The 23974-nt window shown below is 50.2% G+C and overlaps 12 protein-coding genes across 12 annotated transcripts; 6 read left to right on the top strand and 6 right to left on the bottom strand.

Moving 5' to 3' along the window:
* Window positions 1–80: 80 nt before the first annotated feature.
* ARB_01169 (uncharacterized protein) lies at window positions 81–1589 on the bottom strand (the record flags this gene model as incomplete). The annotated part of the gene is made up of 4 exons (XM_003012510.1): window positions 81–302; window positions 371–821; window positions 888–1220; window positions 1291–1589. 4 exons carry the CDS (start codon window positions 1587–1589, stop codon window positions 81–83), a joined length of 1305 nt encoding a protein of 434 aa, XP_003012556.1.
* A 480-nt stretch (window positions 1590–2069) lies between these two features.
* ARB_01168 (uncharacterized protein) lies at window positions 2070–2732 on the top strand (the record flags this gene model as incomplete). The annotated part of the gene is made up of 5 exons (XM_003012509.1): window positions 2070–2130; window positions 2219–2289; window positions 2351–2502; window positions 2546–2606; window positions 2670–2732. 5 exons carry the CDS (start codon window positions 2070–2072, stop codon window positions 2730–2732), a joined length of 408 nt encoding a protein of 135 aa, XP_003012555.1.
* A 468-nt stretch (window positions 2733–3200) lies between these two features.
* Window positions 3201–5016, bottom strand: ARB_01167 (uncharacterized protein; the record flags this gene model as incomplete). The annotated part of the gene is made up of 4 exons (XM_003012508.1): window positions 3201–3411; window positions 3479–4061; window positions 4133–4870; window positions 4986–5016. 4 exons carry the CDS (start codon window positions 5014–5016, stop codon window positions 3201–3203), a joined length of 1563 nt encoding a protein of 520 aa, XP_003012554.1.
* A 369-nt stretch (window positions 5017–5385) lies between these two features.
* On the top strand, window positions 5386–5925 carry ARB_01166 (uncharacterized protein; the record flags this gene model as incomplete). Its single annotated transcript, XM_003012507.1, has 1 exon — window positions 5386–5925. The coding sequence occupies one exon, from the start codon at window positions 5386–5388 to the stop codon at window positions 5923–5925; it is 540 nt and encodes a 179-aa protein (XP_003012553.1).
* Window positions 5926–6435: 510 nt separating this feature from the next.
* On the bottom strand, window positions 6436–8092 carry ARB_01165 (uncharacterized protein; the record flags this gene model as incomplete). The annotated part of the gene is made up of 4 exons (XM_003012506.1): window positions 6436–7396; window positions 7471–7835; window positions 7937–7987; window positions 8057–8092. The coding sequence occupies 4 exons, from the start codon at window positions 8090–8092 to the stop codon at window positions 6436–6438; spliced, it is 1413 nt and encodes a 470-aa protein (XP_003012552.1).
* A 474-nt stretch (window positions 8093–8566) lies between these two features.
* Window positions 8567–9709, bottom strand: ARB_01164 (uncharacterized protein; the record flags this gene model as incomplete). Its single annotated transcript, XM_003012505.1, has 2 exons — window positions 8567–9398; window positions 9468–9709. The coding sequence occupies 2 exons, from the start codon at window positions 9707–9709 to the stop codon at window positions 8567–8569; spliced, it is 1074 nt and encodes a 357-aa protein (XP_003012551.1).
* A 1372-nt stretch (window positions 9710–11081) lies between these two features.
* On the top strand, window positions 11082–12758 carry ARB_01163 (RNA processing protein Grc3, putative; the record flags this gene model as incomplete). Its single annotated transcript, XM_003012504.1, has 1 exon — window positions 11082–12758. The coding sequence occupies one exon, from the start codon at window positions 11082–11084 to the stop codon at window positions 12756–12758; it is 1677 nt and encodes a 558-aa protein (XP_003012550.1).
* A 1302-nt stretch (window positions 12759–14060) lies between these two features.
* ARB_01162 (uncharacterized protein) lies at window positions 14061–15191 on the top strand (the record flags this gene model as incomplete). The annotated part of the gene is made up of 3 exons (XM_003012503.1): window positions 14061–14411; window positions 14515–14580; window positions 14775–15191. 3 exons carry the CDS (start codon window positions 14061–14063, stop codon window positions 15189–15191), a joined length of 834 nt encoding a protein of 277 aa, XP_003012549.1.
* A 1378-nt stretch (window positions 15192–16569) lies between these two features.
* ARB_01161 (uncharacterized protein) lies at window positions 16570–16845 on the bottom strand (the record flags this gene model as incomplete). The annotated part of the gene is made up of 1 exon (XM_003012502.1): window positions 16570–16845. One exon carries the CDS (start codon window positions 16843–16845, stop codon window positions 16570–16572), a length of 276 nt encoding a protein of 91 aa, XP_003012548.1.
* Window positions 16846–16920: 75 nt separating this feature from the next.
* On the top strand, window positions 16921–18770 carry ARB_01160 (uncharacterized protein; the record flags this gene model as incomplete). Its single annotated transcript, XM_003012501.1, has 2 exons — window positions 16921–16932; window positions 17016–18770. The coding sequence occupies 2 exons, from the start codon at window positions 16921–16923 to the stop codon at window positions 18768–18770; spliced, it is 1767 nt and encodes a 588-aa protein (XP_003012547.1).
* A 2353-nt stretch (window positions 18771–21123) lies between these two features.
* On the top strand, window positions 21124–22143 carry ARB_01159 (uncharacterized protein; the record flags this gene model as incomplete). Its single annotated transcript, XM_003012500.1, has 2 exons — window positions 21124–21334; window positions 21515–22143. 2 exons carry the CDS (start codon window positions 21124–21126, stop codon window positions 22141–22143), a joined length of 840 nt encoding a protein of 279 aa, XP_003012546.1.
* A 230-nt stretch (window positions 22144–22373) lies between these two features.
* On the bottom strand, window positions 22374–23839 carry ARB_01158 (uncharacterized protein; the record flags this gene model as incomplete). Its single annotated transcript, XM_003012499.1, has 2 exons — window positions 22374–23561; window positions 23708–23839. The coding sequence occupies 2 exons, from the start codon at window positions 23837–23839 to the stop codon at window positions 22374–22376; spliced, it is 1320 nt and encodes a 439-aa protein (XP_003012545.1).
* Window positions 23840–23974: the final 135 nt, after the last annotated feature.

Raw genomic sequence — 23974 nt, 5'->3', positions numbered from 1 at the left:
CCAACTGTAAGGGAAAATACGCGCATGAGGAGAGCGCAATAGATAACTGGAGCTTGTTGTGAACGCGAGGCAGTAGGAAACTAAGCGCCCTCGCTTCCAAACAAAGCGGTCCACTCTGCACTTTTGGCAAGGTCTTCGGGGCTAACAGTCGGTCGAGATCCCTTGACAGCCTTAACAAAGTCTTTGAGAACAAGCGGAGGCTCAAGGAGCTCATCTGGGTTTACATCCACCCAGGTCATTTCCATGGCCCCCTGATCGCCTGGAGAGCATGGAGTAACTTTTTGCACTCCATCCACCATTACCTATATATAAGATTAGCCGTGGAAAATGTGAAAGAAACTAAATCGTTAGTTAAGGGGATCCTACGCACCTTTTTATAATGAGTGGCGGATTGGATCTTGCGGACAGGTTGCATGAGCGCGTCCTGAACCGCAATGTTTATATCACTTCCCGAGTAGCCTTCGGTTAGTTCCGCGAGAGTTCGGTAATCAGGAACCGTCAACTCGCACGGTGTACTGCCTATACTTATTTTGAACATTTTCATCCGTGCAGCCATATCTGGCAGACTTATATAGACTCTTCGCTGGAAACGTCGTCGAATTGCCGAGTCTAGCTGCCAGGGAATATTCGTCGCTCCAAGGATCAACACTCCGCTTGAATCCTTGCCAACACCGTCCATTTGGACGAGAAGCTCGGTTTTGATACGGCGTGACGCATCTGGTTCTCCTTCACCACGGGTGCCACAAAGGGCGTCTATCTCGTCAATGAAAACGATGGCAGGTTTATTTTCTCGAGCCATATTGAAGAGTTGCTTAACAAGCCTAATTATAATTATATATTAGTGAGTGTCCATTGTATCATATCCGAGATCATGCCTGGGAACTAACCTCTCACTCTCTCCCATCCACTTCGAGACAAGGTCACTACTGCTCACACTGAAAAATGTGCTCTTTGCCTCTGTGGCCACTGCTTTGGCCAGATAGGATTTACCTGTCCCAGGCGGTCCATAAAGCAGAATGCCCTTCCAGGGTTGGCGGTTCCCTGTAAAGAGTGACGGGAATTTGATAGGTAGTATGACGGCTTCTTGGAGAGCTTCTTTTGCGCCTTGCAGACCAGCAACGTCTTCCCACCTTACGTTGGGCTTGTCCGTTAATATAGCCCCTGCCAAAGCTCCACGGAGCTTTTTCGACTCGGCGTCCTCATCGTCATCGTCACCTTTGCTGGAAATAGAGAAATCCACGTTAGAGGACAATTTTAAGCTGATACAGAAGATACGGAATCCAAACTCACCCTCCTTTCCCGCTGCCATGTGCAATCTTCCCATTTGCCCCAACTGCACTGGGTTTCTTCCGATTATCCAGTCCCGCAAGGTGGTTCTTTAATTTCTCTGCCCTCTCCATGTATTCTCCGGTCTTTGCCCGGATCATCTCCTTCGACTTGGGGTTTTTCTCCCATTTTAGAGCGAGCATGAACAGCTCGAGAGCCGAGTAGTATGTCTGGTATGCTTTCTCATAGTCGCCCGCATTATCAAGTTCAATCGCGCTCTTCACGGTGTCGATCGCCCGGCCGAGGAAATCGGTGTTACTCATGGTGTCCACTCTTCTAGATGTGTAGTCTGACAAAAAGAACCAAAGAAAAGATCGCAGCACTGCTCAGTCCGTTGGCAACGCTATCAAAACAGCCTTGAATGAGGGGGGGCGATAGGCGTTTGGTGTTGGGTCCAAATGGTGGTACTTTCGAATAGGGCTTTGACAGGGAAACGGGGGGATTTTTTTAGAGTATCTCTGGGGTAGTATGCATATCGTTGATCTCTGCAATAAGAAACGATCGTCTGTTCGTCTGTAGGTGAAAAGTGGCAGCCTAAAATCCGCAAAATATCGATGTTGCCTCCGTTGTTGTTTGGACTGACCCCAGCTTCGACTTTTAAGCCTTTTTCTTTTTGGGTTGCTGGGCGAGCGACTCAGATCTGCGATTAGATAAGAAAAACGGCCAACGGGGCGACAACGACGCAGCAGGCACATTCAAACAATTGCAATCCCTTCCAACGCTGAAGAAGACCGATTTCAAACATGGCAGACGCCCAGAAGCAGCTTCAGGCTCTCAGTGAAGAGTATCAGAAGCTTCAGACCGGTCAGCCTCCTGCGACTATCTCCAACCCCCAAGCTGGATGGTTAATTAAAGACACCCCCCGCTAACATCTGCCCCTCGATATTTACAGAGCTCGAAGAAGCTATCGCAGCTCGAGAAAAACTTGAAGCCCAGCAGCAGGAGAATACGAGTGTGCAGAAGGTGAGACGTTATGCTGTAGGAGTGGGAAAGATGCCATTGCTGATGATTGGACGCTGGCTAGGAGTTCAAAACGCTCGACGATGATGCGAACATATATAAACTCGTTGGACCAGTGCTTTTGAAGCAGGACAAGACAGAGGCTGTCATGGCTGTCGAAGGCCGTCTCGATTTTATAGAGAAGGAAATGTACAGTGAAGCTGTTTTACCAAGCAGGTGTGGCTATCCTGGACTGCGATACTGATTATTCTATCGACAGCAAACGAATCGAGAAGCAGATCACCGAGATACAGGAGAAGAGTGATAATAAGAGGGGAGAGGTATGTTGCTCGTATTTCTTTTCTCGAGCTTTCCTGAAACCATGGCTCATCTCTATAAAATAGATCATTCAGCTACAGTCGCAATTGCAGCAACCACAGCCTGGTGGAGCTCCTGTAGCTGCCTGAGAACAATCACAGTTATGCATTTGATACTTTGAGAGTAACGATGATTATTCCAATTACCTACCGCCGAACTACTCAGGCAACCAGGAGATGAATACCGAGTCCTACCCATGAGAGTTTCTCCATGTCTCTCTATCAGGAATAGGAAATAAGCCAGGGCTGTCAATATACCCATAGTCAAGCACTAGCTAGACGGAAACCGTCATTGAACGCGGCGACTACCCCTGCTCTTGCTAGTCAGATCTGGCGCTACCGAGTTAATCATTAACTATTGAGCACAAAAATCATACAATCAAAAACATAATTAATATTTCTCTTCTCTCTTTAGAACACACGAACTTGAATCCTACGCACTCTAGGACATCATTCTATGAATGCATCAACATGTTCTTCCTATATTTACAACCTTATCCAAACGACCTCCATTTTACACACTCTAATTCTAGAGATAGGTATTTACTATCTATCCATTTATGCCTTGACAAGCAAGCTAGTGCCATCCATTTCCTCTGGCTGCTCAATACCCATGGCCGCAAGAACTGTGGGAGCAACATCACCGAGAACGCCCCCTGACTTCTTCAAACTCCAACCTTCAGGAGCGTTTGCCATGACGAATGGAACGAAGTTAGTGGTATGAGAAGTCTTGGGAGTTCCGTCTGCGTTCTTCATTTCCTCGGCGTTTCTAGAAGGAAATATTAGTTTGACGATAACCACAGTGCACAGGCTCCTACACTTGAAAAAACACTCACCCGTGGTCAGCAGTGACAAATAGGATGTATCCATGCTTCTTGCAGGCTTCATAGACGCATCCGATAGCAGCATCAGTGGCAGCCACACCCTGAATAGCGGCTTCATAGACACCGGTATGGCCAACCATGTCCGGTGGAGCAAAGTTGTTCATCAAGAACTCATACTTGCCGTCGGCGATTCTTTCCGCAAGCTTCTCTCCAACTGGCTTTGCGCTCATCTTAGGGTCGAGATCATAGGTTGCAACCTTGGGAGAGGGAATCATCTCTCTGTCTTCGCCTTCGAATTGCTTCTCAACACCTCCGTTGAAGAAGAAGGTGACGTGGGCATACTTCTCAGTCTCAGCAATGTGGCACTGCTTAAGCTGCTTCTTGCTCAACCACTCGGCAAGGACGTTACCCATGTGTTGGGGGGCAAAAGCAATTGGGAAGGTATAGTCGGTCTTGTATCTGGTCATGGTGGTGATGGAGATGTTTTTTGGGTAAGGGAAGTCTGGCTTTGGAGACCGATCCACATCTCCTAGGAGCTGTGTGATTTCTCTGACACGGTCTGAGCGGTAGTTGAAGAAGAAGAGGGTATCATTGTCTACGTTTATCACAATCAGCGACCTGGTTGAACCTCAAGAAGCTTGCGGAGTGTTGGCAGGGGTTGCTTACCTTGGACTCTGCGTTCCTGGCCACCGAAGATGATTGGCTTTAAGAACTCGTCGTTTTCACCCTTTTCGTACCTCTCCTTGATCGTCTTGACAGCGTCATGACTCTCCTCACCCTCCCCAGTGACAATACCCTTCATGGCGATCTCGATGCGGTCCCATCGCTTATCACGATCCATGGCATAGTATCGGCCAACGACGGTAGCTAGTTCACCTACACCTAGCTCTTGGGTCTTCTGCAGCAGTTGTTCCATGTATCCAGCTGCACTCTTTGGGTCTGTGTCTCTTCCATCGCCGAAGAAGTGGATGAAAACCTTTGGCACGCCCATCTCCTTTGCTACCTGAAGCAAACCAAACAAATGGTTAATGTGAGAATGCACTCCACCATCAGAGATAAGCCCAAGCAGATGAAGTCTCCCGTTTCCATTCTTTGCATTCTCGAACGACTTGACGATGTTCTCGACCTTGCCTAACTGACCCTTCTTCAAGGTCTGGTCAATGCGGACAACGTCCTGCCACACCACTCGTCCGGCACCGATGTTCAAATGGCCGACTTCACTGTTGCCCATGAGGCCCTCTGGAAGTCCAACGGCCGTGGAAGAGGCATCAATCTCGGTGTATCCCTGGGCGGTCTTGGATCCCTCCTGAGCGAAACCGGACATCACTGGGGTCTCAGCAGCGGCAATGGCATCACCGTCCTTAGGGGAATCGGGACCTGGAATGCCCCAGCCATCGATAACAACTAGATACTAAGTCAGTATATAAGTTCTACCAATAGATAGTATCATCTAGAAGTGCTCATCTATAGAGCGTCCGTCCCTCTGAGAATCAACAAACGGAGTAGATATTCAACGTACTCAACACCGCCTTGTTTTCAACCTTCGCCATGGTTAATAGAAGTGAACAGACACAATTGAGTGACGGTAGATCGATCAGCCAAATCTGTCAGCCTGTTACCAGTGCGAGAGGTGCAAGAATCTCCAGAGCGAGTCCTCAATGGCGGGGGACGGCGAGAGTGATGGAGGAGGGGCTTTTCGCTGCGTTCCGGAACATCGTTTCTTCTTCCGCGCAAATCCAGAAGAAGAAAAAAAAATCCCAACCGCAACGACGTCATTATCTCTTCAAATTCCCGCAATACTCTCAACAAGCCGGGGCCCGTTGGACAGAGATATCAGAGCAAGCACCCTTGCATTCTCCCCGGAATAAACAAGGAGAGACAACACTGCATAATATCATAATATTAACGATAATAATATAATGTCCGTCCAGCCGTCGCCGTCACGCGCAACCCCGTCGCGAAAGACCCCCGGCGTCTCCTCCACGCATCCAAACACTCCGTCCATCCAACAGCCACAGGGACAGTCACAATCACAGCAAGACGAAGCAATAATAAGCTCCTCCGATCCAACAGTCGCGCCTCCGTTTCCTCCTCCACAAACATTTGATATTCTCCCGCCCCTCCACGCCCTGCTGGCACGTCTCCTCTCAAACCAGTCATCCAGCTTCGCTACCGGCCAGCCGGGGGAGCCGGGCCTGTCTCAATCTACGGAGCAGACGCCCGGCGGCGGGATCGCGTCGTTGGATGGACTAGATCCAAAATCATTGCTTACAGGAGCCAGTGCGGTGAAGATACGCATTCAAAAGGCGAGAAATGCAGTTGAGGAGATGCCTGATATTGAGCGGACGATTGCCGAGCAGGAAGAGGAGATAGTGATGTTGGAGAAAAGGATTGGGAGGCTTAGAGGTGTCTTGGATGATTTCAGAGGGAGAAGTGAGAAGCTTGCGGGCGGATTATGACTGGCATGCTTTTATTTCGCGTTTTAAAGATGGCGGACTGTACGATAAATGAGCGGTGTCATGATACCAATTTCTTTTCTTTCCCTTTTCAATTTTACCAGATAGTCAACTTTGGGGTGATTGGTGGTCAAAAAGTCATGCATTATAGGCGAGCTAGAGCTTCAGACCAGGACAGCCGGTGATGAGACACGGTTGCCATCGAGATAGTTGAATGTACAAATATATAAACAAGAATGAAAGGAAAACCAGCATGAACTAAGCAGAAAGTTGATATCATCCCACCGAAAACACCATGGATTGCTTGTTGAAGATCCATAACACATATTTTGACCGGCCATCGCTCCCAAAAAAAATCGTGTTTGCATATAAAGGTTGAAAATTCATCGCTTTTTTTTTACCCACTTTTTTTTCTTTCTGTTTCCGTTCGAAGCAATGCACCGGCTCATGAGATCAAGGAAAGGGGAATAAAGGAGGGGAAAAGGTCAGAGAGGGTAAGGTATATAAGTCGATTTAGACTGGGAGAGGGAAAGTGCTGGCCCATTCGGCAATTTCCTTTCTGAGCTCAACGATCTCCTTGACCGAGTCATCGGCAACCTTGGCCTTGAAGTCCTTGAGCTTGTTGGCCTCCTTGGGCAACTTGCTCTGGACATCCTTGCAGATGTTGATGGCGGTGTCGATGTAGCGGGTGATGCGCTTGAAGTCTTCCTCGCCCATACCACGAGAAGTCATGGCTGGAGCACCGATTCTGAGACCACAGGGGGTCAAGGCAGACTTGTCTCCGGGGATGGAGTTCTTGTTGCAGGTGATGTTGATCTGCTCGAGGACAGCCTCGACACGAGCACCGTCAAGACCTCTGGGCCGCAGGTCGAGGAGGACCATGTGGCTGTCGGTTCCATTGGCGACGAGAGTGTGGCCGAGCTTCTTGAGCTCCTCCTCGACGGCCTTGGCGTTCTTCAGGACTAGTTCCTGGTACTGCTTGAACTCGGGGGTATCAACCTGCTTGAGGGCAACGGCCAAAGCAGTGATGGTGTGGTTGTGAGGACCACCTTGGTGGCCGGGGAAGACGGAGAAGTTGATTGGGTTCTCGAGGTCGTACATGATCTCCTTTCCGGACTTGTCAGTGCTTCTGACTCCCTTGCGGAAGAAGATCATGGCTCCACGAGGTCCACGGAGAGACTTGTGGGTCGTAGTAGTGACAACATCAGCGTGCTCAAATGGAGATGGAATAACACCAGCAGCAATGAGACCGGAGATGTGGGCCATGTCGACAATGAGATAAGCACCGACAGCATCGGCAATCTTTCTCATTCTAGCGTAGTCGATGAGGCGGCAGTAGGCAGAGGTACCAGCAACAAGACACTTTGGTCTGTAGAGCTTAGCATTGGACTCGAGGAGGTCATAGTCAATGATACCAGTCTCAAGGTTGACCTGGTACGGGAAGGTCTCAAAGTAGGTAGAGACAGCAGAGATCCTGCCATTTCACCAGATGGTTAGCAACTGAGCTTTGTCGACTTGTCAACTTGATTGGATATCTGTATCACGTACTTCTTAGCGGGAGTCTGGTAACCGTGACTCAGATGGCCACCGTGGGGCAAGTCCAAGCCCATAAGTCTGTCATGGGGTCTCATCAAAGCCTGGTAGACCTGCAAGTTGGCAGGGCTTCCACTAAGGCACTGGACATTGACGCCCCATTTCTCAGGGTCGAGGTTGAAAGCCTTGAGGGCTCTTCGCTGGCAGGTCAGCTCGAGCTCGTCGATATGCTGGTTGCCGCCGTAGTAGCGGGCTCCGGGGTATCCCTCGGAGTACTTGTTCGACATGGGGGAGCCCAGAGCGTCAAAGACAGCTCGTGAGGTCACATTCTCAGAGGCAATGAGCAGGATGGACTCCCTTTGGCGCTTGATCTCTTTCTCCTGTAGTGTCTCTCTGTCAGCAGCCGCCCTTACTGTAACTCGCCCAGCCAGCAGCAACCACAGATCCCCAGAGGCAGCAGATAAAGAATAAGCAGACATACCATGATCTCAGCGATCTCGGGATCAGAGTCAACGAGGGACTTCTCCATTTGCTGTTCGACAGTCGTTAGAATCGCAGTTCGCAGCCGTTTTGGTGGAGGGGTAGCTCAGCTCCGACTTACCTCGCGATGAGCCTGGGACAGAGCGTAGGTAGACATGGCGACGAGTCTTCAGCAGCGTAGATCTCTGGGTCAATTCCTTGATAGCAAGAAGGCAAGGCAACAAGCTGCTCTGTATCCTTTGGGAATTTGTTTGTTGATGAAGAGAAAGAAGCGAAATTTCGGCGGTTGGTTTTTTTCTCTTCCTCTTTTTTTCTGCGGGACTAAAAAGTTCGGTGGGGTTTTTGGTTGGTCGCTCTTAAGTTATTTTTTTTTCGTTTCTTCTTCCTGCGCTGGCCGTTCGATGGATAAATTCGCCGGAGTCGGAGCTTGCAAGGGCTAGAAATTGATAATTGAATATTATTTTGCGCCCTTCGCGAGTATAGCCGTTGTTGGGCTGATAAGCGGCGGAAGATAGACAGGAGAGGCTAGTTATGGAAAAGTCGGAGATCTGGGGGACCGGAGAAATGGAGCATGGCATGGCTTTGGTATCCCTCTATATCTACATTATAATTTTTTACAGGCTCATTTGATTTATCCCGACTGTTTTTTCTTCTTCCTCTCTTCCTTGCGGGCTCTTCTCTCTTCCTCAGTCTCGTCTCTGTGTTTCTTGCTGCTCTTCTTCTGCACTTCGGGGCTGTCTTCTTTGCTTTTCTTTGCTTTCTTCTGCTTCTTTTTCTCGCCATCTTCTCGGATCGGTAGGCTCTTCTTCGTATTTGAGTCTTCTTCTTCCTCTTCCTCGTCCGGCACAAGCACGGCGTCCTGTTTCCGCTTCTTATGCTTCTCCTTGCGATCTATGTCGGCTCCCTTGGGCATTTTGAACTGCTTGGCCTCTGGCTCTGGCTCCTCGTCACTCCATCCGATTGTTTCTGGAAGCTGGTCTGCCGAACCAAATGGTTTGTAGCGCATCTGTAAATGTTGAGGCTGCTTTGGCGGTTTCTTCGTCAAGGCCGATATGTCGACCGATCCATTGGCATGAAAACTATCTCCCTGCGGAATCTTGACGACCTGCTCTAGATGGTATGTTCGGGACACCGGGAGCTTGTGTCGACGGTACACATTGCCGTTTTTGTCTGGCACAAGTAGTGATTTCTGCTTCTCAGAACCCCCCAGTTGGTTTTCTTGTAGTTTGTAGGCTGTTCCCTTGTGTGTTAGGACTGGCTCTCCGCTTGTGATCGCATCCATGGCAAGGCTCTCTATCGACGACACCGGGATGCCAATGGGGGCGGTTATATGCCATAGTTGCTTGCCGTCGAGGTTAGATAGTAATTGTGATATGTCGCTAGGCTGGGTCGATGATTTCTGCATGAACTGGAAGCCCGGCGGAGGCTTGTATGCTTTTGTTGGTACCGGGTTGACCGTATTTCTATATGGTAAGGCGTTAGCTAAGGGAGAATGTCAATGTATGGAGCTTTCATGCAGGCCAATTGCGTACTCTTCTTGTATTGTTACTCTCTTCTTGGTAGATGGTGGCGGCGGTGGTGTCTGTTCTTCAGAGGATTCATCTTCCGAGCCGGAATCGCTTGTTTCCTCTGTCGATTCCCCCGTTGATTCAACGGGTTCCTTGCTTTTCTTCTGCTGTTGCTCCAGCTCCTCTGAAGACGTCGATTCCTCCTCGCTTTCTAAAGAACTCGAGCTGTCCGAGACTGTCTCTTTGCTCAACGGCGCTGCCTTCATATTGTAGTTTGCACAGCCGATTCGAAGCTTCCTATATCGAGTGTTCGTAGAATCGCACGCTTCTGGGGGGGGAATTGCCTCAGCGTTTTGTAAAAAAAAAGATACACAGAAGTCGCCCTAGGTCTTTATCTTGTCCTAATATAAACAAAACGGTGGTATCTCTGGTATCTTCGTCTTCTTCAAGGTTGTCTTTTTTTATTTTTTATTTTTTTCATTTAAAACTTTTTTCCTTTTGCGCCGAGCACGGGCCACATCCAACGCTGATAAGATAAAGATAAAAAAAAAAAAAAAAAAAAAAAAACGAACGGAAAGAAAAGAAACAAAATTCAGTCGACAGCGAGAGATGGAAGGAGATAACACTCGTTTAACATTTGCTGGTCCCTGGAGTCATAAGGGAGGCCGGTCCAGACGATGAAACGAAGGGCGACAGAACAATTGCAGCCGCGTAGGTTGAGATTCTCCTGATTTTTATATGGACATCAATTGCTTACCACTTCTACTGACTAGGTCTCAGCGCGGTTGCTGCGCAAAGGGCCCGTCAAGCCAACGCTGCGATCGAGAGAGCGCCTACACCTGTGTACTCGGAAAGCTCTTCGTCACAGGAATTAGATGCATCGCCGACCCCGATACCCCATAACCAGGCCGGGGTTTTCCAAAAGCGTGCGCCAGGTGTCCGCAATGCCGGTCCAGGGGGAGCCGGTCAAGCAATAACGAACGGCAGTAGAAGAGAGCCTACGCAGCCAGAGAACAAGAGAGAGAGGTGAATTCATATCTACTCAGTCATGTTGAAATACAGTTGCTAAAAGGAAGTGCTAGGAATGCGCCTGGACCAGCTCAGGAGGGATTCATTCTGTCAAGGAGCACCTTCACTCAAGACGACATCGTATACGCTAGAGACGACGCTCTCTGTCTACGGTTACGGGTCGGGGAGGTATGCTTGCTTGCACCTTTTCATTAGTAAAAAGCACAAATTTCACTAATTGACGAGCAGTCACTGGCGATTATCGGTCGTTATGATCTCTGGGTAAAGCGAGGGGTAGTGAGTGTGATGGGAGCAAAACTATATCCGTGTGATCGTTTATACAGAGTCTATGCCCCGTCTACACACTCACTGCCTATTTTAAAGTCCATCTCGGGCGTGAATGGGTTTTCAGAATTCGAGCTAATTTCGGTGGACGACGGCCTGCCTCAGCTCGCGAAGGTATCGAACCTGTTCGATCGCATATGGAATGGCCCCATGGCGATATCGCCTCGATGCATGTTGACTCTCAGCAAGGAGGATGCCTCGTTTTCACTCGTAAGCTTTCCTTAGCTCTCTTAAGTATGACGATAGTGGGTAGTGGGCATGCTAATTCAAGAAAATTTATGATAGATGGGTTCGTCTGTGGAAGATCCCTACAAGCGACATATTCGGCCATTGCATCTACATAAGAAATGGAGTTTGATGATGCAGCGTCTATCCCAGCGCGGTAGGGATCTAAACGTTCTCACTTGCGGTCCAGGAGGGTCGGGGAAATCAACATTCAACAGATACCTGCTCAATCACCTACTCAGTCTTCAACCAGAGAAAGACAATAACAAGGCGCAACACGGCGATGGCGTCCTATTCCTTGATCTGGATCCCGGGCAACCAGAGTATTCACCGATAGGTCATGTCTATCTAGCGCATATCCGATCGCCTACACTAGGACCGCCTCTGTCGCACCCAGTATTATGCCCAGAAGACGGCTCAATCATCCGAGCACATCATATCGGCAGTAGCTCTCCCAAGGACGACTCGAAACACTATGTTCAATGCACTATGAACCTTCTACGGTACTACTATACAAGTATGCATGAAACTTACTCGCAGTGTCCGCTAATCATCAACTACCCCGGCTGGATCTTTGGGCAAGGCCTGGAGATTCTAACCGGATTTCTGGAGGCGCTTAGGCTGTCTGATGTAGTATATATGAGCGAAACTGGGCCGGAAGAAGTGGCTGGGCCCCTGAAGTCTGTGGCAAGTCAATTTCACATCCCGTTCTGGACGCTGCCCTCACAGCCAACAGAACATGCGACGCGCTCGCGTGGCCAGCTACGCCAGATGCAGATGCTATCTTACTTTCACATGCAAGAGAGTCGACATCCGACCAATGCATTCTTGTGTGAGCAGCGAAGTTCGACTAGCGTGCACTGGTCTGCGACTCCTCTGTGCCATACGCGCGCGGTGAAAGTGAACTATTCGGGCAGCAGCCAAGGCATCCTTGGTGTGATGATAGCTGGCTTCCCTTATGATAAGGAGCATATACTCGATCTATTGGATGGGGCCATAGTGGCCGTCGTGGCAATTGAACATGCCGACGCCATCAAACCGGTTCCCGATGACGTCGAGCCCATTGATATGCTCTTCCGTGCAGAAGAGGATAGTAGATCCGAAGACGCGGCTGAAGAAGAAGACGAAGGTGATACAGAAGAAGCAACATCACCAACAGCAGCAGCAGCAGCAGCAGCAGCAGCAGCAGCGACAAAACGACAGGCCATAGCCGAGAGGCTACAGCCACATCTACACCGCACCAAGGAAGGCATCCCTTATCTGTTCAGCGGCAACGGAACATGCGCGCATCTGAACCCGCAGCACTCACACTCGCTTGGTCTAGCCCTGGTCCGGGGCATCGACACCTCTAGCCAGGCTTTGGAGCTTATCATGCCCATAAGATCTGCGGCTGTGCGCGATGCGTTGGAGCGAGGACATCAAATCGTGCTTGTGCGAGGCCATCTCGATAACCCTGACTGGGCCTTGACGGAGGAATACTTTGCCGCTAAGTGGGCGCACAAACACCTTTCTGCACAGCTGCAGAAGATGCAGAGCGAGGGGAGGAGCCGAGAGGAGCGACAGATCTATCAGGAACGGCTGAAGCAGAGGCTGTACAGGGCAGTGCGGGTGCCGTGGGTACAGCCTGAGAAGACGAAGAACGGGAATCTGGGGAAGAACCAGAAGACGAGGGACATCTGGAAGCTGAGAAGAGACGACGAGGACGAGGACTCGTCCGGAAGCGAGCGGGAGTGGTGATCTTGTCTGGTCCCCTTTGCACTGGGTGGTTCTATACTACAGCTTTGGTTGGTTTAACTACTTGGGGTTTTGGTTTGGTTAACAACCTTTTGGTTGGGCGGTTGGTTCGTCCATACACACAGCCAGATAAATTAATAGATTGATAGGCGATGCATGCACATCTATAACCTATATAAGATATACATAAGACTTACGACTACAAACAAGGCATCGTCCAACCTTGGTCATGAACACGAGCCAGCATCCAACATCAATATGCTACCATGGACGATAACGGGATCGAGGCATGCATTGTATCCCTGGAGATAGCGACAGCAGGGCCCCAAACAGGCGAGTCGATGCCTATAATGTACGGAGTATGCTGGCGATGCTTCGGTCAGCCAGGTCGGACAGCCAACGGGAGCAGACCATGTCATCGCGGCTGAATGCATTTTTTTTTTTAACTACACGGCCAGAGCACAAACACCGCACTGCATGGGTACATATACACAGACACCGCATGTACACATGCATCGACATCGTTACTCCGAACACAGGCCAACTGCATCATGTAAGTCAGGACGAGAGCGCGAGTAAATCGTGCATGTTGAGGTCAATCTCGACGCAGCTATCCAGACACCCATGTCCAGGCTAGGCGGAACGGTTCGTCGCGTCCAGGGATGAAACACAGCGCAGTCGTCTGGAGTATACTTACTCTGTATGAAGATACGGTTGATCTCTGTAAGTGCCTGTTTGCCCCGTACTCCGTAAACATAAGAAGGTATCATTAATATCGGGGTTGTAAGTATATATATGCCTTGTTCAAGGGAGACCTGGCAATAGCCGAAGAGGCGAGGTACTTCAGAATAAGCCACGCAGACCGGGTTGAGGGCTTGCAAGGGAGCGGTATTTTATATAAAAGAAACGAAGCGGAAGAAGGATCCGAGGGATAACTATGAAGTAATAGTTGGACTTGGTGAAGAAAGGGAAAAAGCAAAAGGGGGGGATGTACGGAGTATTGGGGGACTGTACAGATGCCCGGAGACGCATCACAAAGCCGCAGTCGACCGTTTGATGTACACCGTACGTACTCCGGACACGACGCATGATTCACGGTTTACGAGGCCACTGCAGAGAAAGGGAGAACGAGAAAAGAGAGGACGATGACGGCGGCGGCGGCGGCGGAGGAAGAGAAAGCAACTAATGCTATGATAGCTCACAATTCCGCGGCACTCCCGTGCTTTCCGCCTGCAGCTAAATGGTACTATCGCACTATGGAAGTATGGTCCCTGGAACAAGCCAGATATACGAAGGGCGGTTGAGATGTGTATCAGTACCATCGACACCAAGCGATTGGAACATCACATTTTGGCTTTCCCCATGGGGCAGAAGAGCAGAGCCAGGACGAGAGAAGGGCGAGAGAAGGAAGAAGAAGAAACGAAACGAATCCCTCCCCCTTTCATCCGGCGTGTTTTCTTCGTTTCTTTTTCCTTCAAACGGGCCTTGTATTACGATGGCCTGTCTGCCCTGTATGACGATGATTATGACTCAAGGACGAAGGACGAAGAAGGAGAAAAAAGAGGAAAAAAAAAGCAGAGGCCGGGGTCAAGGGTTCGGCTGTTTTTCTTTTTCTTTTTTTTCCTCTCCCTTTCCCACCCTCCCCTTGTCCTGTCTGTGAATAACCGCCATGCGAGGCCGGCCAGGATGAGAGAGATGGATGCCCAATGAAGACAGAGAGATGCCGATGCCATGCATCTTTATCCTCACACAAGTATAGAAACTTGTGCATGCATGGGATGGGAATCCTGTACGTACGGACGGAATGCTGTATGTATGTATGTATGTATGTGAGGTGACGAGTTTCCCGGTCGACGGCAGGAGAGGGACTGGAACACGACAGCGACTGGACCAACGAGATGAAGGATGTTAAAAAAGAGCGGTGAACGGCTGGTCCATGGACGAATGGGATCGTCGTCCGGGGAATTTATATGGAGGGGAGGGGAGTTATACTTCGTTGGTTGTTGGTGACCAAGCCAGAATAATGATAATGATAATGATATGAGACGACGGTCCCCTTTGAGCCGCAGCGACCGAACGGCAGAGAAGCGAGAGACGACTACGGGGGGGTCAACGGAGAGACGGAAAAGAAGACAAAAAGAAGAGACGAAGAAGAGACGAAGAAAGCACGAAGAACGAAGGGGGACGGGAGACAAGGGCGTGTTTGTGCGTGCTACCCTAACCCATGTCATCTTCCGTCTTTTGGGTTCTTTAACGGCGATTGTCCGTACATATACATACAGACATACATACATACAGGCTTCCTTACTTACATACATAACAAACGTGCATACAGCCGAGATACTTACTTATATCGACATCGACATCAACATCAAGAACCCAAACCCTCATTCATTCATGCACGGCATGCCACTTCGGCTCGGTCCTGTGCCTTGATCTGGGTGCGTGCCATCGCCATCTCGACCAGCTCCAGCTTTTGCCACAGAGAGAGAAAGAGAGAGGAGAGGGAGACAGAGGAGCCCAGCGAACAGGAGGGAACTGCTCGCGTGTCCCCCTATCTTGCCGCAGCCCACTTGGAGTGCAACGGTATCCCACAATGCTGACGAGGCGATGGAGTGCCCCCTTTTTCTCGTGGGCGGCCATGTCTGGGGCCGCCGTTGGAAGGAGGAGGAGGTGGACTCCCATGCTACGACTACGACTAAGTACTTACACTACTAGAGCCCGTCCATCTCCGTGAGGTCCGAGGCAGCTGCCTAAGGGGCAGAAGCGTGAAACGCTGGTCTGGGAAGGGCGTTCTGTCTACTTTATGCGACCAGCCCCTTGGGCAGCAGCGGCTGATGATGGCTGTGTCTTGTCTCTGCCTCTTCGTCTTGGTCTCTTCTCCTTCTCCTTCTCCCTTTTACTCCTTATTACTCCCTGACTATCGACTAACTATCGTCGTCGCCGTCCTCGTCCTCGCCGTCCTCGCCGTCTCGAATCTTCAACTTTTTCCTCGCATGTAACCCTGATTATGTAAGAGATCCAGGCCTTGGCGATGACCCAGGACCTCGGGAAGTCACGTGTAATGTAACATCGATACCAAAAATACGCCGACATAAGATACACGCTGTAAGTATACGGCTTTCTTATAGATCAGCTTTTATAGGCCGACCAAGAACAATAATAGTAATATCATCGATCTATTATTGCTACGGAGAATAAAAAAGGAAAAGGAAGAAGAAGAAGAAGAAGAAGCATGGCGAGTGGGAGGAGAGACAAGCCAGAAAAAAACCTGAAGAGTTGCGTGATCGGGGTGGTAAGGATGCCCCTTGGTGGCCGAGTCGATAATATAAGGCGAAGGCGCCCTTGCTACGACGACAGACCCGCCGGCTGGACGAGAAGCAGGCTTACAGGAAGAAGCGTCCTTTTAACGGTGCCCAAGTATTGTCTTATTATTATTTAGATAGCAGATAAAGAGTAAAAGGCCGCATGGGGCTGCTGCTACAGCACCACTATACAGACTAGGCGGAGAGTCTCTCTCACAAAGAATCATATCATCGTCATCTACTTCAGACTGCCATCTCCGGCCGACGTCGCAGCCGAGCAGGACGGCGTCGCACGAGCAGGCGACGAAGGAGGCCCTTGAAGGAGATAAAAAGGGTAAAATTCCCGAGGCCGCCGCAGAAGACGCAAGACGCAGGAAGACCGCAGAAGAAGACACAAGAAGAAGAACAAGAAGAAGACAAGAAGACAAGACGAGCCAGACGAGCCAGAAGCCAGAAGCCAGAAGCCAGAAGAGACGCAGAAGAAGCAAAGAAGAATTGAAACCCTTTCGTCACTTTGCTTTTTCCGGTGGCTTCTTTGCTTCTTCTGCTCGTTTTCTTTTCTTTTTTAATCTTATTTTACTCCACAGCGCGGCCTTTTTGCTTGTGTTGGCTGCTGGGTCGAACTTGGGTCGTCCTCGTCGTATCTGACGGAGGATAATAATAATAAATATATACAAGCCAGCCAGCCAGCCAGCCAGCCAGCCAGCCAGCCAGCCAGCCAGCCAGCCAGCCAGCGAGCGCCGCCTTCGCCTGACATCACCGACTTCACCGTCGCCGAACACCATCAAAACACCTTCACCCTTCCCTCGCGGAAGCATGTCTCTTCGCGCCAGAGTGCTCACTCTCGCCTGACGTTCACCATGGACTTCATCGTAGGTGCTCCCTGCTGTGAAGCCAGCTGCTACTTGCTACTTGCTACTTGCTACTTGTTACTTACTGACATCTATCTATTCAGCTCTCCCTCACGCACTTCTGCGAAGTGCATGGCCCAACGTCCATCCTCTGCTCGCAGATACTGCCCGCCCATTGCCGGCAGTGCACCCCCGACTCGCCTTCCTCCTCGCCAAACGGATCACCGTCCTCGTCCTCGTCCTCGTCCGCGGGCTCGCTGCATGTCAGGGACAGAGATGCGCCTGGCGCGGCCAGCGCGGCAGCGGCCGATGTGCTGACCTCTTCCTCTTCGCCGTCGTCCGATCGTTGCATCACCACTTCGGCCATCGAACCACTCGCCACCCCGCCTGCCTCTGCGCCCGTTACGGCGCCGCGGATAGAAGACCATCCCTGGTTCACGGCTGAGAGGCCCGTCAGGGCTGCGAATAACGGCAGCTACAGCAATGGCAATGCTAGCAATAGCGGTACCGGCGGTGCAGTTGGTGGTGGTGGTGGTGGTGGTGCTGGGCACCTGAAGAAGGCCGCCGCTGCTGCTGCTCGGTTTGGTGGTGCTGCTGGCGACAGAGATACCTGTGCCAGCTGCCGTCTCAAGCTGCCCGAGGACGTCAGCAAACAGCTGCCTGTCGATGGCAATGGCTCGGTCGAGGAGCGTGGCCTTCACAGCAGTCCTGTCCTGCGGTCACGCGAAGTCGTCTTTGCCTGCCGCGGCAGCCATGCAGATCACTACATGCACAACAGCAGCAGCAGCAACAGCAACAACAGCAACAATGGCCACAGCAATTACTATGACGACGACGATGATGATGGATCACATACCTGCTCGACCTCCGTTTCTTCTTCCCACCACCACCACCACCACCACCACCACCACGGCGGGAGCAGCAGCAATAACTATTACTCTCCCGTGTCAGTGCACTCGTCCTACTCTTCGTCAGACTCCTCCTGCCACACCCACGTAGTCACCTATCTCTCCATGCGCGGGCCCGCAAACCCAGAAGACTACGCTCTGCTCCGCCGTGCCTCCATCCGCACTCTGTCCTGCGAATTGCTCCCCCGTGGTCTCTCTTCCGGCCCGCTCTCCTTTGGCGATCAGTCTGCAGGATATACCATAGCCTATGTCTTCCGTCTCCCAGACCCCATGGCCCGCGGCAAGCGTCGAAGTTACGCCCTCGTTGCTCTCGCCGGCAAGGATGCCGGACGCACCTTTAGAGCCAGCCCCCTCATCTGGCGCACCTTTGGTCGCATTGCCAATAACATCGTCAGTGCCGCGGAGAAGTTCCAGGAATCAGAAAAGATCCGAGAATACGGCCCTTCGCCTGTCCACTCCTCATCATCTACCACCACTACTACTTCATCTGCGACGGCATCTACCACTATCTCTGCCCGTGCATACACTCCTATCTCATCTTTCCTGACCGGCCGGGCTCTCGATCCAGACGGCCTGCCACGACGAGCAGGCCAGGTCCGGGCCCGGAATCTGATCGAAATCGTCGGCAACGAATACATCTTTGCTGAGTTACATGCTCAATTCGTGGCCCTGCTACAGCAGCTCAGCGCCATGTTCGCTTCTCCGTCGGACAATGCTCACGGCGCTCATATGCCGGACTCGGCCTCTGCCTACTACGAAGACTACGCCAACACGACTTCTACTACTTCTTCTCGCTCTTCTTCGGATCGACTACGAGGAGGGAGTGGCAGCACGGGTATCACCTCTGCTGGCAGTGACCACAGCCTGTCCCAGCAGTTCTCGGGCTTGAACATGTCCACCTCTATTCCAAAGCCAATTCCCATCTCCCAGCGCAGAAGGATGGTGGCATAATCAATCAACCAACTCCAACTATCCATCCACACTGCCTTTGTTCTGCTGGTCGTGGTCGTGGTGGTCGTCTTGTCTAGTTCGTGTTGCTCTGCCCAGTTGCTACCCCGGTCCCTCCCCCTCACTCCTCATCCTTCCTCGGCCGACTATCCCTAATCCTTAACTCTCTCCGCCCTGTCTTGCCCTGTCAGGCTTCGTTTCATCCAGGCCTGACTCGCAAACAAGGCATCCTTTGCTTTTTTTTTTTTTTTTTTTTGTCTTTTCATCATCCTTTCCCTGCCTCCGACTTGCATGCTTTTGCTTCGTCACCGCTGCCACCCGGCCGGGCTCTGCTCTCCAACCTGTTCACCGGCCAAAGTTATCTGCCCCATGCACGATGGGTGGGTGGCCGATGCGATGGCCGATCTGAATCCAAAACACGCTACTCCCAACAACAACTGCTTAGTACTTGTTACCCCGAACATGGTCTGGTCTGGCACGGTCTGGCCCACCAGCATTCAAATCCCCATCACGCATTATTCACCACCGACAGACCGCTTTACGACGTTACGAACAAACCCGATCGATACCAGGCATACCCAACCCATAGACTTACTCAAAACTATCCATCCCATCATTAATCCCTCAGCCAGGCAAAGCAAGCAAGCAAAAACACTATCTCCGCCTTCTCCCATGCTTATTCTTATCCTCCTTGCTTTGCTCTGCTCAACTCTTGCTCGCTTGCTTCGCCAAAAAGTCCAATCGCTTGCCCGCTCAAAAGCAAAAAAGCTCGACTCGGATCACACTCTTATTTCTTTTTTACTTCTTTTCCCTTCACACCTGCTGCTCCCCGCCTTTTCTCTGTCTCGTCCTGTCAACTGCTTCTTGCGCAACCTCACTATCCCGACCTGACCCGACCCGCCCATTTAAACGCTCTCCGCAACGCAACGAGTCCAACGGCTTTCTTTTTTACTTTCTACTTTGTTCTTTACTCTCTTCCTTTCCAGTTCATTTAGACGGGGCACTATCGGTCAAGGGCTGGTGTACGGGTTTCGATACCCCTTCTGGCTTTTTTTTTTTTTTTTGTTGTCATTTCCTATAACTTATCATCTCCTTTGCTTCAGTCATCATATTCAGGGTGTTTATTTTTTTCTTCACGGACCAGCGAAACTCGGAACTCGGCACTCGGACTCGAACCGTTTCTTTTCTTTTCCTTGTTCTGTGTTTTGCTCTGTTACTGCTCTGCTTTGCGATCCAACCGATAGATTTCTTTTGCTCTCACGCTGGCTTATTTTCCTTCGACTTTTTTTTTTTTTTTTTTTTTTTTTTTTTTTTTTTTTTTTTTATTTTCACGGCTTCATGGACCGGCAACGTTCCTCGGCCTGATTCTTGATATCCCATTTCCTTTCACCTGCCGCTTTTCTTTCCACTTTTTTCCTTTCTGTCAGGGCCGGGACCCAGCTCCGTTTTTCTCTTCTTCACTGGTACTGTTACCTTTTTCTTTTACCTTTCTCTCCACCGTCGCATCGCTTCGTGCCGTGTGCCGTGTGTCGAGCGCCCTCTTTTTCCAAATCCCACCTTTTTTACTCTATTGTACTTCGACTACTCTATTTAATAACTTAACTCCGCTTGTGCTCCTCCGGGCGCCAATAAATATTTTAATCCCGCTGTTTACTTGTGTCTCTCCGTCCGATGTCGTAGTTGCAGTTACAGTCGTACTCGTAGTTGTACATTTTGCTGGCAGTCAAAATGGCGATTTCTCCCAACACTTTTGAATAACACTTGAATAACACCGAAAAGAAAACTCTTACTTAGTCCAGCCGAGGAGCCTCACGTGATGCTACTTTCTTCGCCGAGGCTCCGACCATGCTCGGGTTTGATGCAGGCAGACAGGGCGCAGGCAAAAGGCAGGCAGAAGAAGAGAAACATGTCTACTTCATGCAATTGGCTGCTCGCCACGGCCTAATCAGCTCCTGCGCTGCCTCAATTGCTCTTCGTCTCTGCGCTTTTTCTACTTGGTCTACTTTCAACAAATGACCGCGCTTAGTAAGTCATGACTAAGCGGTTCGGATAAACATGCCAAAAGGGGACACAAAGCCACAGTCGAAAGCACAAAAATATCAAAAGCGAAAACATCGTCGTTCGTTCGTTTTATCGTTCGTTGAGCATTTCCGCGCTACGTGCAATAATATACTCTACAACTACTCTACACCGCGCCGATCATACGTCTAATCCTTGATAGCCTTGCTTCACACAGTCTGAACTACCTGCACGACTGGATTAATACCCATTTTGCTTGTCCCCTGCAAGCGAGGGAGGGAGACAGCACCACGGATTTAGCACGTACATACACACCCGCGGGGCAGAATAACTCACAATGTCGACGGGCTTTGATAAATGCAAGACGCGTCCGCCGCATATGGACGCCATATTAAACGGCCTCGACAGATACAACCCGGAGACCACCACTGTTTTCCAAGATTATGTCGTACAGCAGTGCGAGGACAGAACATTTGACTGCTATGCCAACCTAGCCCTGCTGAAACTGTACGTTGATCTTGTTTCCTACTTTTTTTTTTCCCCTGCTGGTTTTCGCTATTTCGCTGCCTTGCCCTTGTTGAAATGATTAATTACCTATAAACGTTTCCTATTAACACGACTATGCCATTGGTATATGTGGGGAGAACTTTTAATATGATATTCAACCCAAAATAATATTCACGCTTACTTCATGCTATTGCAATTGATACGGCTCAGTAACTGACCAGAGATCAACAGCTACCAATTCAACCCACACCTTCTCAACATCGAAACAACAACAAACATCCTGGTCAAGGCTCTAACCGTCTTCCCATCTCCCGCCTTCTCCCTTTCCCTCGCCCTCCTACCCGCCTACACCCAACCATTCCACAACTCCGCTCCTGCCCAGGGCCCCTCCGCAACCCTCCCCATCCAAACAGCAGACTTCGTCGAATCAGTACAGAAGCTAGCTCGTCTCTCCACCCTGCTCGAATCAGCACAGTACTCCCTCTTTTGGTCAACCCTAAACTCAGATGACCTCTACGCAGACCTTATTGCAGACGTAGCTGGGTTCGAAGAGTTGATTCGCGTACGTATTGCGGTCGAAGTTGGAAAGGCTTTCCGTGAAATCAGCGCAGAGATGCTTATGGATTGGCTTGACGTTAAGGGATTGGACACTTTGGAGAAGTTTGTTGTAGATGTTTGTGGATGGGAGGTTGATAAGAGCGGTGCTTCTGGTGCGAATGATGCAAAGAACGTCACCGTGCGTGTGCCGCGGAATAAGGAGAATGAAGCCAGGGGTGAAGTTAAGGGTGAGAAGGTCGGCATTGAGATGTTTGGCAGGGTTATTCGGAGAGGTTTCGAGCAGCCTGCTTGATTGTTCCTCTTTTTGCCTTTTATTTCCTATTCTTTTAACCCCTTTGCATTCATCTCTTAGATAGATACGATACCTGCGTGGTACTGGGTTTTGCATTTTGCCCATGTTACGTCTTTTAATGGCTCTATTTTAACGGCTGGACGAGAACCAAACAAAAAAGAATCAAAAAACGAATTATGCCTTCCAACTTGCTGTTTATCTTCTGCTTTTTTTTTATCCAATTGCTCTATTCATTTAGGCTGTAATCTCTCCTCCCACTGTACACCCACCCATTCCTCTCTCCAGCCAGCCTCCCCTATGGTCTCAGGTGCACAGTCTGCAGCACAAACGCCTAATATGATAGTTCCCCATTCCATGCCCAAATCGTCCTTGGGCCCCAGTCCTATTCCTTCCATGCCCTCTTCAAGCATGGCGATAGCATGCGGCACAAGCTGGAGCTCAAATACACGTTCTGAACCACATGTCTCACACCGGGGTATCTTGCTACTGCCTTTGCTTCCGCTAACTTGCACCTTCACGTTCGACTGCGCTTGACTTGTGTTCTCTGAAGCAAATAGCTTCCCTACCTCGTCACTCGTGGAGTAGAGCAGTGGGGTGCCTCGGAATTCATATCTCAGTACTTGTTCCGGGTTATGCTCCAGACGTGTCGAAAACCGAATGAACGACTTATCCATAGATGATTCAAATAGTTCCTTTTCCGTCTCCTTTGTACCGGTTGACGAAGAACCCTCATTCTCTGCCTCGAGGGTATCTATCTTTACATTGGAAGGCACTGGAGCCTCCGTCTTGGAAAGTGCTTCATATTCAGCGTCAAAGAAGTAATGCGGGTAAGGCGGTGGGAAGGCAGACTGTTCTGGCCAGGGAGCCTGTGGCCCAGCTACGGGCTTAGAAGGTTGTGCTGAAATGCTGGCCTTTTGCGCAAATGTCTCGGGAAGAGATTCCCCCGCGGGTGATAGTGATGCCGTGGTCTCATCATCCGGCTTCTGCGGTACCACTGCTGCAAGTGATGATGTAGGGGGTAGTGAAGCGAAGGGGTTGGCAAGGCTGTTCCCACCACCAATTGAGGACGTCGAGAAAGGATTCGAGCTTCCCGAGGTGCCGGAGGAGGATTTTACTCCAAACAGATCAGCTCCTAGATCTCGTTTGGGCTTATTCTGCGCTTCTTCTTTCTGCTTCTCAAATACTTTCTCCCTCTCTTCGACGGTCTTGTGCCTCTTCACTGCTCGTAGAGCTCGTATGCTCCCCTTTTTGCGACTGCATGTCCGCCTCACGCAACCGAATATATATAGCCATCTCTCATCGTGCGCAAAGTGTTCTGGTAGATCGCCATTGAGCTGCAGAAGAAGCGGCATCGGGTCATTGCAGACCTTGCATTTGGCGAAATTGCCTGGTGGAGGGGTCGCGGGGTCAAGCCATGTCTGATAAGAACAAAGCTGCTGTTAGCATTGAAGGGAATAATGGGCACGAAATTTTGACATTTAACGCTCAATATCTTCAAGGAGCCATTCCCAGAGGTAAATAACTATATGTGGTGTCGGAATTGTAAGAAGAAAGGTATACCCACTGGCCATCCCCCTAAGTGACTGATAGCATCACTGAGTTCTTCCTTTGAAGCATATCCAAGAAGAACTCCAGTTTCTGTGCAGTCGTCCAACTCCTCGTCTATGCCGGACGAGTCACTATCGTATGAATCCATGTTTTTATTCTCGTGCCAAAAGGTATTGTTCGTTCCCCTCTGTGTCGCTTTATAAAACTTGTCAGAAATATTTCTTTTGCAGCCCAAAAATTGTTTATCAGTGATGCACGTGATCCTTATCTAAATTGGTTACTA

Source organism: Trichophyton benhamiae, assembly GCF_000151125.1.
Source record: "Trichophyton benhamiae CBS 112371 chromosome Unknown Abenha-F-W-21b08.fp109, whole genome shotgun sequence".
Taxonomy (NCBI): domain Eukaryota; kingdom Fungi; phylum Ascomycota; class Eurotiomycetes; order Onygenales; family Arthrodermataceae; genus Trichophyton; species Trichophyton benhamiae.
This window is presented reverse-complemented; position numbering and strand designations above follow the sequence as displayed.